This window comes from Gobius niger (genome assembly GCF_951799975.1).
Source record: "Gobius niger genome assembly, chromosome: 4".
Lineage (NCBI taxonomy): Eukaryota > Metazoa > Chordata > Actinopteri > Gobiiformes > Gobiidae > Gobius > Gobius niger.
In genome coordinates this window covers 28,574,503-28,590,159 of record NC_136855.1, presented here as the reverse complement: position 1 = coordinate 28,590,159, position 15,657 = coordinate 28,574,503, and the positions used below count along the sequence as shown (strand labels likewise).

Genomic DNA, 15,657 nt, shown 5'->3' with positions numbered 1-15,657 from the left:
ATGTGTATCAAATAATGACTTTTTCCTTCAAGACTCAAATACATAATGAAAAACCATGATACTGTTTGCATAAAAGTACCATGAAGAAGCAGGGTGGAAATGTATAAAACATTGGGCAGGCAGATAAAGAAATAGAAAGAGACAGGGGGAAAGATGTGCAAGAGCATATTAAACTAATGGACATTTACTGTGGTGCCCCAGGCTTAAAAGCGGATTAGAGTCCTCCACGTCACTAAGAACACTAGCACACACACCCACACACACACACACACACACACACATACACACGAACTTGAATCAGCTGATAAACTGGGTAATCCCTACTTTTGTAATGATTACAATGATTCGTTAATTGTTAGAAGAAGAAAAATATTTGTAGGCAAGATTTTTTTTCTCTTCCTGGCTATATTACTCAGGTAAACCAATGAAGCCATGTGTAAAAATAAAATAAAATAGATATTCAACAGTGCCCCCTATCGACAGAATTGCTACGGCGCCCGAACTCTTCACTTTTAAAACAATCGCCTTACTTTTTGCTTCGAAAATAAATAAATAAATGAAAGGATGGAGAAGAAGATTTCATGTCTGCGAAGATTTCAGGCATATAAAAATAAAATTATATGCTTTCACGATTGCTTTGAAGGGGGCGTTTATGGGTCACGTGACTTCCGCTTTGGTTGTCCGCTAAGTTTGGTCCTGAGTGAGTGTGAGGTACAGCAGGAGGACGTCTAGCACCGCTGAGGGGAAATGTTCCGAGCCGTGTTCCGATTGTCGGCTACTGGGGCAAGGAGTTTGGCACGGCTTCAACCGTGTCGTTTAGGTAAACATGTTTAATTTAAGATCAAACTGTGTAGATATGTCCTCAAATCAATGGCGGCTAGCTCAGGTGCTAAGCTAGCTGTCTCTGGTGTACGTGTTTCATAGACCTTGGGGTGAACTGGGGTGAAGTATAGTGACATTGACTTGTTGTGTGCTTACCTATTGATGTGTAAGGCTCAGTGGGGGTAAATATCGTAATGTTTTTTGTAGTTTACATCGAATTTTGGTCATAACTGCACGACCTTGTGAATGACCCTTAGGTTTATGATGAAACTAGCCGCTCAGTGTATACACATTATGCATTACTCCGATCGTTTACGGTTTAACATCCAAGCACTGTTGTGGTTACACTTCGATAATCTAAAACTAAACAATACACATGATACTCACACATGATTGAATATTGTTGATAAAGTACAGTACCGGTTTGCGCCCTCATAATTCTTGATGACATTTGAGCTCTGGGTTCGGGAATGTGATGTCATATCGCTAAGCCCAGTTAAAATACCGGAGTTATTGTTCACATTAAAACACTTAGACATCACCGTGTGTTAGATGTATTTACCAGCAGTAACTCATCTGCTAACGGAGCTGTTCCACGGCTTTTTTCTCCACTTTATATAGTTTTTTTTAGCTAATGTTAGTCAGTGGAAATGTATACTAAAGATGGCGGATCTCCATGGTAACTGTGGAAATCTAACTGTATGCTTATTTTTTTTAAGGAGATGCATATGTACTTACTGGGAATTAGTGATCCGCTTGGGATCAATGCTATATTATTGTGTATTGCTCTCTGGATGTTTTTTGTGCTCTTTGGTGTTTAGGGAACACACTTGTTAAAGAATACAAAGACAAAGGCAGTCTTCTTGCATAAAAACATTTATCTATGTAGTGTTTTAAATGGTACTCGTGGAAGAAGGTTGCTTTGTTGGCCAATACGTGGATTTACATTAACATTCATCAAGATTAAATTGATTAGGCCTTGAAACTTACTAATGGTTGTTTATAAAAGGCAAATGGAGGGGTTTTTTTTCATGCAGGAAGGGTGCTTTGGTTATTCTTTTCTTTCACCAGTACAAAATGTTACCTAGCCTACTATAGTAAATCTCTGGACATTTAATAAAAAATCTTAATCTTAATAAAAGTCTTGTTTTACAGCTCCTGTTGCAGCCAGGGGTTACTCCCATGCCATAGTGGAGAGTGATGAAGAATTTGATGCTCGTTGGGTCACGTACTTCAGCAAGCCAGACATTGATGCTTGGGAACTGAGGAAAGGTAACTATTACTCAGAAAAGCAATAATATGTTAATTTTCCGTGTTGTTGATTAGTTTGATTATTTTGGTTTAAAGGGATGAACACCCTGATCGGCTATGACCTGGTACCTGAGGCTAAGATCCTGGACTCTGCACTGAGAGCCTGTCGAAGACTGGATGACATGGCCAGTGCTATTCGCATCTTGGAGGCCATTAAGGTAGAGAAAGCATGCAATTAAAGTGGGATTTTTATATGAGTTTTGTTTGAGTTTGACTTGAGCTTGAGCCTAGAACAATTATGTATTTATTCATTCATCTGTTCAATTTGCTAGGACAAAGCTGGACCCCACAAGGACATCTACCCTTACCTACTACAAGAATTGAGACCTACTCTCTCAGAACTTGGCATTTCAACACCAGAAGAGCTTGGAATGGACAAATGTTAATGCTCCAAGGTGAGGCAGCGCCATTGCACAGTGCATACAGCACTAAAACAAGCCATTGTTTGAAATTAAAAGGTGTTTTGTTTGTCACAGGTGGGATATGCATGTGAATGGATGAAGATATTTGGTTTTCTTCAGTTGTCTATATTATTAAGTCCATGTATTTAATGCTGTACACTCTGTGGACCTAATAAAAATTATAAATGTGTAAGGTGTTTGATGTGTTTAACTTTTGAACTACTGGAAAGATGGATGGTAGCCTTACAACAACAAAAATAAACAAAGAGCATTACGCACACAGGTGTAATGAACCCATCATAATAAATCTGAGTCACATACACATTTTTGGCCACATTGATTGATCTCCTATGAAGGGATAAGACACCAATAGTCTTAATAACACACAACAGCCCAATGGGGGTGCAAAAGCCTGGATGAATACTGTATATAAACTTGATCCCAAGATCTCTATCAACCACATGTTCCGAATTGTGGCTGTGGTTGCTATGTGACTGTAGTTCATGTTTTAACACAAGCAAGTGTCATAATCTGTAAAAAAAACAAAAACAAAAAAAACAATAATGGAATAGTTTATGATCAACATCTCTTTACACTAAACCTATATGTTTTATGTTGACAGAAAATGTTGACGTCATGGACAGTAAAAAAGTTTGACATGTATTTTATTGTGAAATGTCCGGCGGCCGGAAGTTTTCAGATTTCAGTTTCAGCTGCTATTAGCTATGCAGGAGCTAGCTGCTGTTAGGTTTAGGTCCTTCACAGATGGGACAACGTAATATGGCTGTGTTGTTGTGGTGTGATTTTTGACAACCACCGCCAGGATGATGAACGATATTTTAGAGGAGCCCGAGAAAGACAATCTTCTGGAGGCATTACCGAAGACTCAGGTTTTCACGGTACTGTCATCTTTGGCTATAGCGTGTAAACACTAGCTGGGAGGCTAGCTTTAGCCCTGTGCATTATGCCATCTACTCTGCCAGATTAAATTGATCTATACATTCGCAAAGGCAATGTACATGTCATTACTGGGAGCGTGTTGTCTGCTTTGGATACTTGTCCTACTTTATTGTGCTTGATTGTCATTGTATGTGTATGTCAGGAACGAAAGAAGTGATGGTTTCTGTGCTTTCATTCATGGGGACGCGAGATTCCATAATGTAAACACTCTTTTTTTGTTTTTAATGTGGATCCCATAGGGCCCCAGTGGTAGCACAAGACCCAAGAATACTGATGGAAGTGTTCGACCAATGGAAAAACGAGGACCTTACATCATGTCAAGAGCTCCAGCCATCCATCACAAACTTCGTAAGATTATTGTTATTTTTTTTAAATATTGCTTGGTTTAAATCAAATATATATATCTTTTTTACATACACTTTACTCTCTTTTTCTTTAGAGAAGCACAGAGAGATGGCAAGGAAAGCGCTTAAAAAGAAAGCTCTCTCACTAGGACCTCCAGTGTTGCATCAACCAAGACAAGGCGGTAAAAGGTAAATTGAGGAAAAATGTTAAGGAAGCAACATACCTTTGTGAAACAATGCAGGGAGTGTGTTTGTTAAAGGTGATTTAAGTGGCATTGGAGGTGCAGCGGCTGCAATATTACCTCATAGTAAGAAGGTCCGGTTTCCTACCACTGAACAGGCCAGGGTGAATGAGAGTGGGGTCGACCAAATAAACTAATTTGTATCTTTTTTCTATAGGGCAGTGAAATATAACAAGGGCTATGCAGCTTTGAGTCAGCATGCAGATGAAACCTTGGTGGCACTGGATTCTGACAGGTAAAAAAAAAAAAAGTGTTTTTTTTATTGTTTTGATGAATTCTTTGTTCTTAGCTATATCTATTGTAGAATTTCTTAGGAATAACCCACCTTTTCTGTTCATAGTGATGAAGAGATTGATTTTGAGCACTATTCTTCTGGATATTCCTCTGCTGAGGTACGTAACTTCTTCTGGTTTTATTCTTTTGAAGCTATGACTTATCCTATACATGCCCCTAGATAAAGACTAAACATGACTATAAAGACGAGAGTCAGTCGCACAGCAGTTAGTATTCTCACCTAATACTACTATTAAACTAGTTGAACATGTCCTGGATTAGTTCCTCTAACCCGGATTGACAAACCCAGACACGGAGTCTCTGTAAAAGTGTTACTTCAAAGTGCGTTATCAGTCGGTGAAGTTAATGTTGAGTTTCTCTAAGGATTTGTAGGTCACATGAAAAAGTGCTGTGAGCAACAGTTTGAGAATTAATTTGACGGTTATCAATGCATGCAATAATAATAATATGCACATGTTTTATAAAGTAGCCACTTTGTGGTTCAAGTTTTCCACACATACAGTATTACCGTACCATATTCATTTAGATACAATGAAATTTTACAGTATTATGAGTATTAAATAAACTTGGAAAAGATTTGATCATTACAATATTTCTCGGTGGGCTGGGCAGCTTGGCGAGATGCTTAGTTAATTAATTTGTTTGTTTGAGATATTTTTAATGAGGTTAATGTAGTATTGTATTGTATCATCGCAGTACTAGGTGATTCAATATTCATATCGCAATTATTTTTGCTTCATACACCACCCTGACAGAACAGTCATTTTTTGTGTACTGTACAGTATTTTATTTTAAAATTCACTATGCTGTTCTAAAACCTCTGAGCAAAGATTAATCCTGTTGTTTTATATAAGATGTTGTGCACAACTTGAGAAAAAAATGTGATCATCGATATCTATCTTGAATATAATATTGCAACACTTTGTAACCTAAATCATTTCAACACAATATGTTCCTTTAAATTTATACAAAAACAAGAGACAATTTGTTTTCAGTTTAATCTTAGCGATTATGCAATATTCTGTAGCTTCTGCCAGCCTTATGGATATTGCATTACTTGATATTGCAGTAATTTGGTAATAATAATAATCACTGTCTGGTTTGTTGCATTACTATGGCGACCTTTCTGTGCCGCAGGTCCATCCTGATCTGAGCAAACAGCTGCTTAAAGATGGTTACAATCTCGATGAGATTCCTGATGATGAGGACCTGGACCTTATTCCCCCCAAAGCCATGGGTTCTTCGGTGTGCTGTTGCTCTGAGGGGACGTCCTGCTCCATGCAGTGATGCTGGTGCTACTGCCTGGCTTCACTCAAGTCTTTCAATCTTATCCCAGAGGCCCACCTTCCAAGGACCTCCATCTCTGAAGCCAAAATGTTTATGATAACAGGACTTTAAGAGCAAGCCTTATCCACTGTGACCCTTCTTTTATATAGCTGCAAAAAGTACTAACTGTGTCTTCTCAGTGAGTTTGCGTTTTGGCCCTGTAGACCCACTGGAGAGTGATGACTGTCAGATTCACTCAACGAACACTTCTGCACTGTGTGTGAAAGGGACATATGACTTCATGTTTTTTTAAAGGTTGCAGTTAAAATTTTGTACTGACTTTAACCAAAGTATTATATTGCAACTGCTAATGTAAGTATTGTGTTCTTTACTAACATTGACATACAGTTACTGTTGCATTACCTTACAGTGCTTTTGTTACCTTATGTTTATAATTATGCATTAGCCATACACTAATATTTGCCGTGCTTTCATTTAACCCAGCTATATACATGCTGTGAGCAATTCAAACTTCAGCTGGAAGAAAATCTAAACGTGGCACAGCAGATTCATTTTAGTGTTGACCGTTTACTGGACTTAAATGCAAACATGGTCAAATAGATCATTAACAGATGGGTTTGAAATACCCAGATTGTGTTTTCCAAAGCTGATTTTGAAACACATTTTCCCCAACAGTCTATTTATTTATTTATGTTTTAAATGTAAAATATATGGAGTACTTTTATTGAACTTTATATTATATTCACAGACTTTTATTCTCAAGTTTGATTTTTATTTGTCTTTTTACTTTAAACACACAAAACAGTTTAACATGAGCTGGTTTGGTTAAAAAGAAAATAAGGCTTACTCTGTGCTGACTAATGTAATATTCAGAACGCCTTGATGCTTTTTCAAAATAAATGATAGTGTTGTAAAACAAATAGAAATTGGTTGGAACAAAGTTTGTGGTCACACGGACATTAATCGAAAGAATATTGGTGTTAATCCAAGCCCGGACATTGTATGTGTGTGACTTTCAACAACATATTGCACTCAACTGTGATAGGTAGCAAGTACTTTGACTCAGCTGCTGTACTATGCAACTACAGGGACAATCTGTATGTGACGGTATGGTATTGGCATATTGTGATTTGATTGTGAAACGCAATAATGCAATTTGCTTTTGATCCTCATTTTCTGGTATCACTGTAGTTCATAAAATAAATCGACCTACAATATAATGGACACCAGTGTTAATTTTGACAATATTTTTTAATTTAGTTTTAGTCGAAAAAGTAATTCAATTTTAGTCGAGATTGAGTCAAAAAAATATCTTCAATTTTAGTCTGGTTCTAAGACGACTAAGACGAATTTAGTCGACTTTGCATTTATAATCATTATAATCATATTAAATCAAGGTCCTCTGCTTTCAGACTGTCAATAGAAGTCTGGATGATTTTAGTCTCTTCATTTCATTTTTATTTAGTCTTATTTTAGTCGACTAACATATCTGGACATTTTAGTCACATGAACTTTTAATTTAGTTTTAGTCCAATTTTAGTCGTCAAAAATCACTTTGACTCAAATTAAAGGCCCTATACCTGATTTTTTTTGAACAATGACAGAGGAAGCCACTAAATTAAAATGTTAGATGTGGTCCAAACTCTTTCGGAACTTTCCTAATATATTTGTAGCATCCAAATTCTTTACAGGGACGCGTTCATAGACACATTTCACAACTTGCAGGGTCACTTTTTAGGGTCACTTTCACAAAAATGCTGGAAAAATAGCCTAAAAGTTCATAAAATGTATTGAAATATTTTATAATTTGATGCAAGCTGTTTTCCCCACAAATGTTTGAGTTTACAATACAGTAAAGGAGGACAAAATACATTTCATTCCATTTCTAGAAGTAAAATCAGGTATATCTCCTTTAAGACTAAATAAAGTATACAAACAAACAAACAAACATATTTTAGTCGACGAAATTAACACTGATGTGCACCGATATGTGTGTGATATTGTAATATATGACGCCTCCACCAGAGGGCGGTGTTCCATCATAATGGCCCTTCAGCCTCTACTAGTGTAGCTTTTGCAGTTAATTCCGCAATGTGCACTTAACTAGAAGAAAATTATATGCAATTACATACAAATAGTTCAGTCCAAATCAAGTAAGAGACATTAAAGCCAATTAAGTTCCCATCACAACCACGCGGCGCTTGGTGGTTCTGATCATAAGGCTACTTACAAAAGGCCAGTCTGACAAAGCCTGATACCGACCTTGTCAAGTTGTCACAAATGACAAGTAAAACGACCTCCGCATGGTGAAATAACAGGCTTGTGGGACTTGTTGCTGTGGCTGGGCGGGCCCTATTGCTGCTGTACGCCATGTGGGGGGTGTCAATTGAGAGAGAAGAAGAAAAAAACGAGTGAAGGGAGTTACCTCAGCGCCTTTGGAGATATGAGATCTGGTCATTTATTATTGCATCTTGTTTTCTTATGAAAAGACCAAACTTTTCGGATCTGCCGCCTGTCAAACGAGAGCGTAGTAGTAGCCGGGCAATCCCGTAGAGGAGTGCGTACCGTGCCGTGCGCGCAGCCCCCCTCCGCGCACACTAGCCCTGCCCGTCCGTGTGTTTACAAGTGTTTGAACGAGTGCCAGAAACGAGGGAAGAAGCAGGATAAGCCAAGGAAGGAGGGATGGTGGACAATTCCGGCAGTAGTAAGGCACAAATGGTGAGTGGTGCTGGCGCTTTGCCTCAATCCTCTATTTACTGTCTACGAGGCGCGTGCAAACCTACCCAAAAGACGGAGATATACCGTGGATTTTTACAGAATATTGTTAGCCTACTGATTAGCCTGCATTGCCTAGAGGACAAACTCACAAGACCGATTTTGACAGCGTGGCATGGTAATTTGGAACTTTTTATAGAGTTTACTGTTTCAGCGTTAACCATTTTATTTTTCGAACAGTTGTTGACCGAGTGCATGGGCCGCATAACTTCATCAACATTCTCGTTTTGCAGAAATAGATCAGCTTGTCCAGCTAACTTTAGTAAGGTGGCCGTTTCTGATCGTTTATTTGTCGCTTGTCATTCTGTAAACTGTTGTTGACGCAAGTGAACTAGGTGTAAATACCCACTAAAAATAATAATCCAGCTGACTTTTTTTACATGCAGTGATCTGATACTCTGCCCTTTGCCTTTGCCGTTCTTTTATATTTACATCTATGGCATGAAGTTAGTGTAGTATTGTTACACTTGTATGCTTTATGTCAGAGTCATAGTTCAGTGAATAAGACTATTACAAAGAAAATACTGAACAGGCTACTCAGTGTTTGTTATTTTTTTGTGATACGTTAACTATTGTAAAGTAGACTATTTCCACACTTGGTGCGCTGGGTCGGCTGCTGTGTTAATTTTTAATAGCTTGTAGGCCTAGGTTAGTGTTAACTGTTGTTAAAATATAATAAGTTGTTGAAATTAGATTCCTTTAATGATATGGTTTTCTGTTGAGTTGACCTTTTCTAAAATTGTGGTAGTTATTAAAAAATAATTTGTGTGTGTGTGTGTGTGTGTGTGTTTTTTTTTTACTTTTGTTGATTCAAATATGTTAGTACTTTTATTGTAAGAGGGGCGTTTGTGTTTATAGATTGATTATGGATTGAAACATGAATGTTGTGATATGTCATTTTATTTCTTGAGCCTCACTTGCTTGTGCATTTAATTTAGAAGTGTGTGGCTGTTTTGTGCCCACAGCCCAGTATGTCTCAGGAGTCTGGAGTGGCCTTCCCTCAGAGCACTTCCGCAGGAGGGATGAAGCTGGAGGCAGTGATGGAGCAGCTCCAGCGCCAGCAGCAGGCCCGGTTGGAAATGGAGCGCAAGGAGAGGAAGTTGCGAGAGGCCCACATCATGTATGCACAGCAGGTCGCTGCCCAACAAGCCATCCTGGCTGCGGCTCGGGCGTCTGGGGCCAGCTTCATGGGCAAAGGCATGGCTGGAGTGGTTCCAGGGGGTGGGTTACCACCACCACGAATGTCCAATCAGAGTAGTGTAGATTCAGAGCGTGAGGACGATGAAGACAGGGGCCGAGATTCTGGGGAGGAAGATGACGACACTGAAATGATGGAGGGGGACGAGGGTAGTGACGATGAGGAGAGCAGTGCCAGTGGTCTGGAGTTCCTCCGTAAGCAGACCATGGCTCTACAGCAGAGCGCCACTCGCATCCCACCACGGCCCTTTGGGAGCTACTCTGCATCAGCCCCACAGAGAGTCGCATCACCACCTGTTAGAGTCAAGCAAGAACCGGACGAAGGCCTGTCTCCTGCTGGGGCTCATTCTGCTACCTCCCCTAACGGACAAGCTGATTGGGGCTTTGACGATCACTTCAGACAGGTTAGTTACTGTGGGGCTGTTTGTTCGTTTTTACAGTGCCTTACATCAACTACAGCATAAATGCACCTAATAATACATTCATAGTTTATGTTCCTTTGGAGGTCTAGTTTAATTGCATTGCAGCCACCTGTTGCTGTGAGCATGTGCATCTATCCATCATGGCACAAAAGCTTTCTGTGATGTCACTTGGTGTGACTTGTTAAATCTCTGTGGAGAGTTGACCGCCAATTGGCTTTTGAGGCAAAAAATCCTCCTAAGTGAGCCCTGGCAGAGAGCCAGACTGGGGCTCAGTGTGCTCGCGTTCACTGCTTGTCTCCCTCTGTGCACAGATTGAGTGGGTGTGTGTTAGTGTGTGTCTCTTATTTCGAGTCGCTCTTGGCACTGTGCTCCGCTCTGGTTTGGCTGTGGTCCAGGTAGTAGAGTGAGGCAGTGCGCAGCAGCCGCTGTGAGGATGTGGGTGGTTTGGCCGGGTCAGCGCAAGGATTTGGGGAGGGTGGGTAGGTTACATGTAATACACAGAAGCAGCCCCCACTCCGAGTGCTTCGGCGCTGTGCCAAGTACACTTTTCTTCGAAGGTAAATATTTCCTCAGAAAGCATTACATTGACTTGTGTGCCAACTGGGAACCGAGCCGAGCTGGACTCAACGTGGCATTGCAGTACAGGCCCGAAAGTGTTAATGGAGAGCTCAGCACCTTGAGGGTGATATAAAAAGCCTTGGTTGCGCAAGAGTGGGCAGTGTCAGGGGACATATCTGAGCTTGATCAGTGAGCTGAGGGTGCTGGACTATCATGTGTCTAGATTTTATTACTGTCTATTTAAAGACAGATGTCTTTGGATGGTGCTTCTCCTGGACATATTGCCAAATTTAGCTATGGACAGTGTCCACTGTCAATGATGGAGACATCAGATATCCTGGCAGGCCGCTGCAGAAACAATACTCAATTTCTATTGTGATTAATTTATGCTGAAACCATGACTTTATTTTACAACTGCTTGACAAAATGTTAATGCTAAGCCCTTCACATCCTAACCATGTCCCCAGTGGAAAGTCCATGAATGCTGGTGCTGTCCAGTTTAATGCAAACAATATCAGAGCACATAGCTGACCGGTGCCTCTCTATGGTCTGGTGTCTTTTATTAGGAGAGGTTGGCTGTGCCTGGGGGTTGGGGGAGGCATTATAGGACGAGAATTGGTCTGGCCTTTTTTGTTTCCTCTCTTTTATCTTTCCTGTCATTATGTCAGCTCTGCAGTATTTAATGACGGCTCATCTCTTCAGGCAGTTTCAGGTTGCACCGCTGTTGGGGGAGGGGGACAGTTGAGGCAGTTTTTTTTTGTTTAATGTCATTGTCTTTGAGAGGCCAGAAACACACCTGACAGATGTCACAAATTCAAATGGAGTGAGAGACAACTTTTTGTTTTATGTTAGAAGTTTAAAAAGAAACATGGGAATTGAATTTCAGTTACATGTGAACAAAAGATGTTCACACTATAGATAGTTTTTTTTTTTTTTTAATTGTTTAATAAAATAATACTAGAAAAATGAAGAAATGGTATAAATCTGTGTCCCCTATGGCAGTGGTTCTCAACTGGTGGAGTCTCGTGACCCTCCTTTCATTTTGCAGTTTGACCTTGTTCAAGTACGTAATACCAAAAATACAGTGTTTCTTTATGATGGCAAGTTGAATGTTATTTCACACATTAATGACAAAGCGGCTAATCTTAAACTACAAGAACAAATTCTGGACGGTTGTTTAAACCTGCTTTAATCGCTTGAGTCGGGTCCCCCTGGTTGAGAACCACTACCCCAGAGCGACGTGTGCGTTTGCCTGTGATGGGTTACCCGGGTCAGGAGAAAAAGGATTGACATGGCTAGCCGGTGCGTCTTGTGTCAGTGATGTATGCAAGGGTGACCTCGGCCCGGCTCTAAACGGCAAAGTAAATAATTGTCAAACAAGAGGATGGACAAAGGCGTCGCGTGGAGAGAGCACAGGAGCAGGCGGTAGCACTCTGGCCTCTGCCGCAGTGGGACAGAGGCTGCATGACCCCGGTAATCCACCCCCCCCCCTTTTACTCCACACTCACACACGTGTCCACAGAGCACTCCTCATGAAATCCCTGCGATTAATCGAGGTTTAATCATGCATTCACACTAATACGGACTGTCTATTTGGCTTTGGCTTGACATGATCAACAATGCGGGGAATCAAGAGCAATGAGTGCCACAGGTGGTTTCTAAGTACAGTGGATTTTAAGTGAAAAAGAGTTTTTATTTTTCTGTGACAACTGACAGCCTGGAGACAAAGGCAGGGCCTGTCTGCATTTGCATCGCTGTATTTGTTTGCGATGGTAGAGATGACAAACCTACGCAAGATCGATGGACACCTGTCATCACAATGGGAGTTTGAATAGAAAGTTATTGAATCTCTGTCAGGTGTGTAATCGTGTGTTAGGCCGGGCAGTTGGGCCAGATTTATTGCGCAACATAGTTTGACAATTCCACTGCAGTATGTAGAGCAAAGTCTGAATCAATTGCCTGTGAATAACTCTGAAGAGATAATAATGTCCTCTGTGGAAATCTGAAGTTTCTAAAGTTATTTTGATTTAATGCTCCTGAATGTGAATATTGTTTTAAAAATGTGGCATTCACAAGAAAAGTGCATTTAGATATTTTTTCCAAAATAGTTCACTTTTTGTCTTTTGTCATTGTAAGAAATGATAAAGTAGATACTGTACTTTTTTTCTTATTCTCGTTTCCATGTATTAATTTCTACAACACTAATTCTGCCGTTTTTCCTGTTGCACCTTATATTAAATTATTGGAGAATGATGCGATTTCCATTGAGTGCGAAAGTACAAGGTTGTTTGAGACATTTTTGGCCATTCTTGAACATTACTTGAGGCATATTTCCTCATGATTCTGATCAATCAGTGCTCTGTGTTGCCTTCACAGACTTCAGAGGGAAGACACTTCCCATCTTAGTTCAACAAGAACAAAACACCATTGTGGTCAACAGTCTTCTATGGAGTCCTGCCATCATTTGGCATCCTTGAACCTCTTTGGTTGCTGTGGCTCTGAAGCCTGTCTATTCGGAAAGCGCTGTTGCATAATTTAGCTGTCGCCCCAGCAACACATCAGCCAGGAAGTGGGAAATGCACGGCTGCAGCGCACAGATCGATGAGGGCTGTGTCTGAGCTTTTAGTGCCATGAATGTTCTTGGTTCTGCTTATGTTTTCATGACAATTAAGTTCTGACTTTACACCGAGATTGCTTTTCCTCAGCAGTTATTGTGTCATGTTGAATTCTGAAATAACAAATAAGCATGCTCCATGACCCTTAACCTACTCTTAAGTTGTGGCCACAGCTCTGTTTGCCGTTTTCTTCCCATACCTGACCTGGTTTCTGCTCTTTGAAATATAATGTAGGTGCTTCCCGTGCAATAACTGTCAGTGGGTTTTAAATGGTGTACTTATTCCGTTGACTGGACTTCCTGTTATGCTGATGTAATAAGATCGGAATTACATTCTGACCCGGCAAATGGACATCAATTAGATGAGACATAATTCAGAAGGCAGTTTATGACAAGACGCTTGACAATTATGAAGAAGACTTGGATTGTTCCAACAAGTAATTCTAACTGGATGTGTTCCCAACTACTGAAGTACATTTTAACCCGATCTGTAGTGAAATGTTTTTGTTTTCTAGTGTGCCTTCAAAACACATTCTTGAGAAATCCTTGATCATGTTCAGGCTGACTTGCATTACTGTTTTCCAACATTTTTTGCAGTTTAATCAATTTCATGTGATACTACAACCTCAGTTGACCTAATGCATGCAAAATTACATTACTAATGGCATTAGTGATGAATGCCCCCACACTTAATGGTTAATCCTATTGCAAAATTGCCCCTGCATTCTGCATTAATACATATTAGGCTAGTTAAAAGGATCAATAGTGCAATTCTGCTACTTTTAAAAAATGTTAGGGGAATGTAATGTAGCTAAAACATTAACATAATAAGCAAGCACACACGCCTATGTTTTCAAATTATATATTATGTCTGTGGAGTTGCTTTATCATAAAAGAGTTATTTAAAGTGTGAGTGCATGTGACTGACTTGTGTATTTATAGCACCTTCACAACCAAATGGCAGCCCGAGATTGATTTGAGGCGTGACTTCGCTGTAATCATGTGTGGTTTGACAAATATCTTTTTTGTGCTGACCTACACCTAACACCCAAGTGTGTGAGATTCCCCTGGCCCAAAATAGAGGTATTGAATTTAGTAGGCAGATGAAGTGGGAATGAGGGGGGGGAGGAGATGCGGTGAAGAGGACGGGTTAGTGGTCTGGCTCAATGCACTACAGTGCCCCACCCAGAGGAAACATTCCAGACGGAATTAAAGAGTTAACTCTTCAAACAGTGAACATTCCCACTAGGGGCTCCCAACAAGAGACACAGAGTGGAGGGGGCGCCGGGGTGCATGTCCATGTGCAGTTGGACCATCTGATTGGGGATCTTTCACTTCATTTGATTGTGTGGCCTGGGCTGTAAAAAGCCACAGGGCCTGAGAGGGAGGAGCAGGATGACAGGGCCCATGGTGCAGGCTGAGACACTTTTTTATTTGTCTGAGTCCGAAAGACCACATCTGTTGTTGGCTGACGGGAAGAGAGTCACCTGCCCCTCCACGTCCAGTACTGTAGCCTGGACCATCACTGCAGTCAATGACAGAGGCCTGCAACCTATTGAACACACTTCACTAATTCAGTAAAACAAGGGGAAAATACTGCCACAGTTCCCAGTTTTGTCAAATATAAAAGAAAAGAAAAATGTTTTACGATTCTGCTGTATTATCTGAATGCCCCACTGATCAGCTTACTTTTCATCCCATGCTGCTCACCTTTAAATAACAAATGTGTGCTGTGGTCAACCTCGGGGACTGTCAAGGACATAATCTTGATGTGCATGTCTTTTCGATTCAGATGATCCCACATGAACTGTTGAACATCTTTCTATTCAGTTGGACGGTGAGAAGAAAAGTTTGCACATTTCAATGCAAATGATGGCTGTCTATTAGAGTTGCCACAATTTTTCCCAAATCCTCCCTGGAGGCCTGACTATGCCTCCAGTGGAAACTGAGCTACTGAGGGCTGCTGTAATTTGAGCAGTTGGTAGTGAAACCACAAGCCCCTGTCCCCACCAGTTCTATTCGTCCTTTCCAGCCACTCCCACTCAGCATATCTCAACACCTGCTCTTTAATGAAGGCAAACACAGAGCGGGGAATGGCCGAATGAAACAAAGACATATCCAACAACGCCTTTGGCAGCTGCTGAAAATGGAGCCAAGGTCTTTTGACACGTTGTAGTCTTTAAATTTTCTATAGGCTGACGACATTATTTTTATATACAATAAACACTATATAGGCCGTTGCCTGTGGACAAGACAACAATGCCACTCTGACCTTGCACAGTATGCAAGGTCGAGCTGGTGCTGTAGCATTGGTCTGTACATGTGACACACCCATGTGGCTAATGTGACATGATATTGTAATAATATCCACAACTTCTCTAAAATGTATTTTTTAAAAAGTGTTTCTAAAACATTCACTAAAATGTGTTA

The 15,657-nt window shown here is 40.5% G+C and overlaps 3 protein-coding genes across 3 annotated transcripts in view; all 3 read left to right on the top strand.

Annotated features, from left to right (window-relative positions):
• Positions 1 to 664: 664 nt before the first annotated feature.
• Positions 665 to 2,727, top strand: cox5ab (cytochrome c oxidase subunit 5Ab). Its single transcript, XM_079555766.1, has 5 exons — positions 665 to 820; positions 1,978 to 2,094; positions 2,170 to 2,291; positions 2,406 to 2,528; positions 2,610 to 2,727. The coding sequence occupies exons 1-4, from the start codon at positions 748 to 750 to the stop codon at positions 2,517 to 2,519; spliced, it is 426 nt and encodes a 141-aa protein (XP_079411892.1). The 5' UTR covers positions 665 to 747; the 3' UTR covers positions 2,520 to 2,528; positions 2,610 to 2,727.
• A 467-nt stretch (positions 2,728 to 3,194) lies between these two features.
• fam219b (family with sequence similarity 219 member B) lies at positions 3,195 to 6,862 on the top strand. The gene is made up of 6 exons (XM_079555293.1): positions 3,195 to 3,433; positions 3,734 to 3,842; positions 3,934 to 4,027; positions 4,238 to 4,315; positions 4,421 to 4,472; positions 5,512 to 6,862. The coding sequence occupies exons 1-6, from the start codon at positions 3,359 to 3,361 to the stop codon at positions 5,659 to 5,661; spliced, it is 558 nt and encodes a 185-aa protein (XP_079411419.1). The 5' UTR covers positions 3,195 to 3,358; the 3' UTR covers positions 5,662 to 6,862.
• A 1,309-nt stretch (positions 6,863 to 8,171) lies between these two features.
• LOC306962141 (AT-rich interactive domain-containing protein 3B) overlaps positions 8,172 to 15,657 on the top strand; it is a 38,059-nt gene continuing 30,573 nt past the window's right edge. The window contains exons 1-2 of the mRNA XM_079555211.1: positions 8,172 to 8,379; positions 9,402 to 10,037. Coding sequence (XP_079411337.1) covers positions 8,344 to 8,379; positions 9,402 to 10,037 — 672 coding nt within the window. The 5' untranslated portion in view covers positions 8,172 to 8,343. The remainder of the gene's footprint in view (positions 8,380 to 9,401; positions 10,038 to 15,657) is intronic.

Bases quoted from the DNA above. Each gene is read 5' to 3' on its own strand.
- cox5ab (XM_079555766.1), top strand. From the start codon at position 748: ATGTTCCGAGCCGTGTTCCGATTGTCGGCTACTGGGGCAAGGAGTTTG. The intron at 821-1,977 runs GTAAACATGTTT...CTTGTTTTACAG, and splicing joins GCTTCAACCGTGTCGTTTAG to CTCCTGTTGCAGCCAGGGGT. The intron at 2,095-2,169 runs GTAACTATTACT...TTTGGTTTAAAG, and splicing joins TGCTTGGGAACTGAGGAAAG to GGATGAACACCCTGATCGGC.
- fam219b (XM_079555293.1), top strand. From the start codon at position 3,359: ATGATGAACGATATTTTAGAGGAGCCCGAGAAAGACAATCTTCTGGAG. The intron at 3,843-3,933 runs GTAAGATTATTG...CTTTTTCTTTAG, and splicing joins AGCCATCCATCACAAACTTC to AGAAGCACAGAGAGATGGCA. The intron at 4,473-5,511 runs GTACGTAACTTC...TCTGTGCCGCAG, and splicing joins CTGGATATTCCTCTGCTGAG to GTCCATCCTGATCTGAGCAA.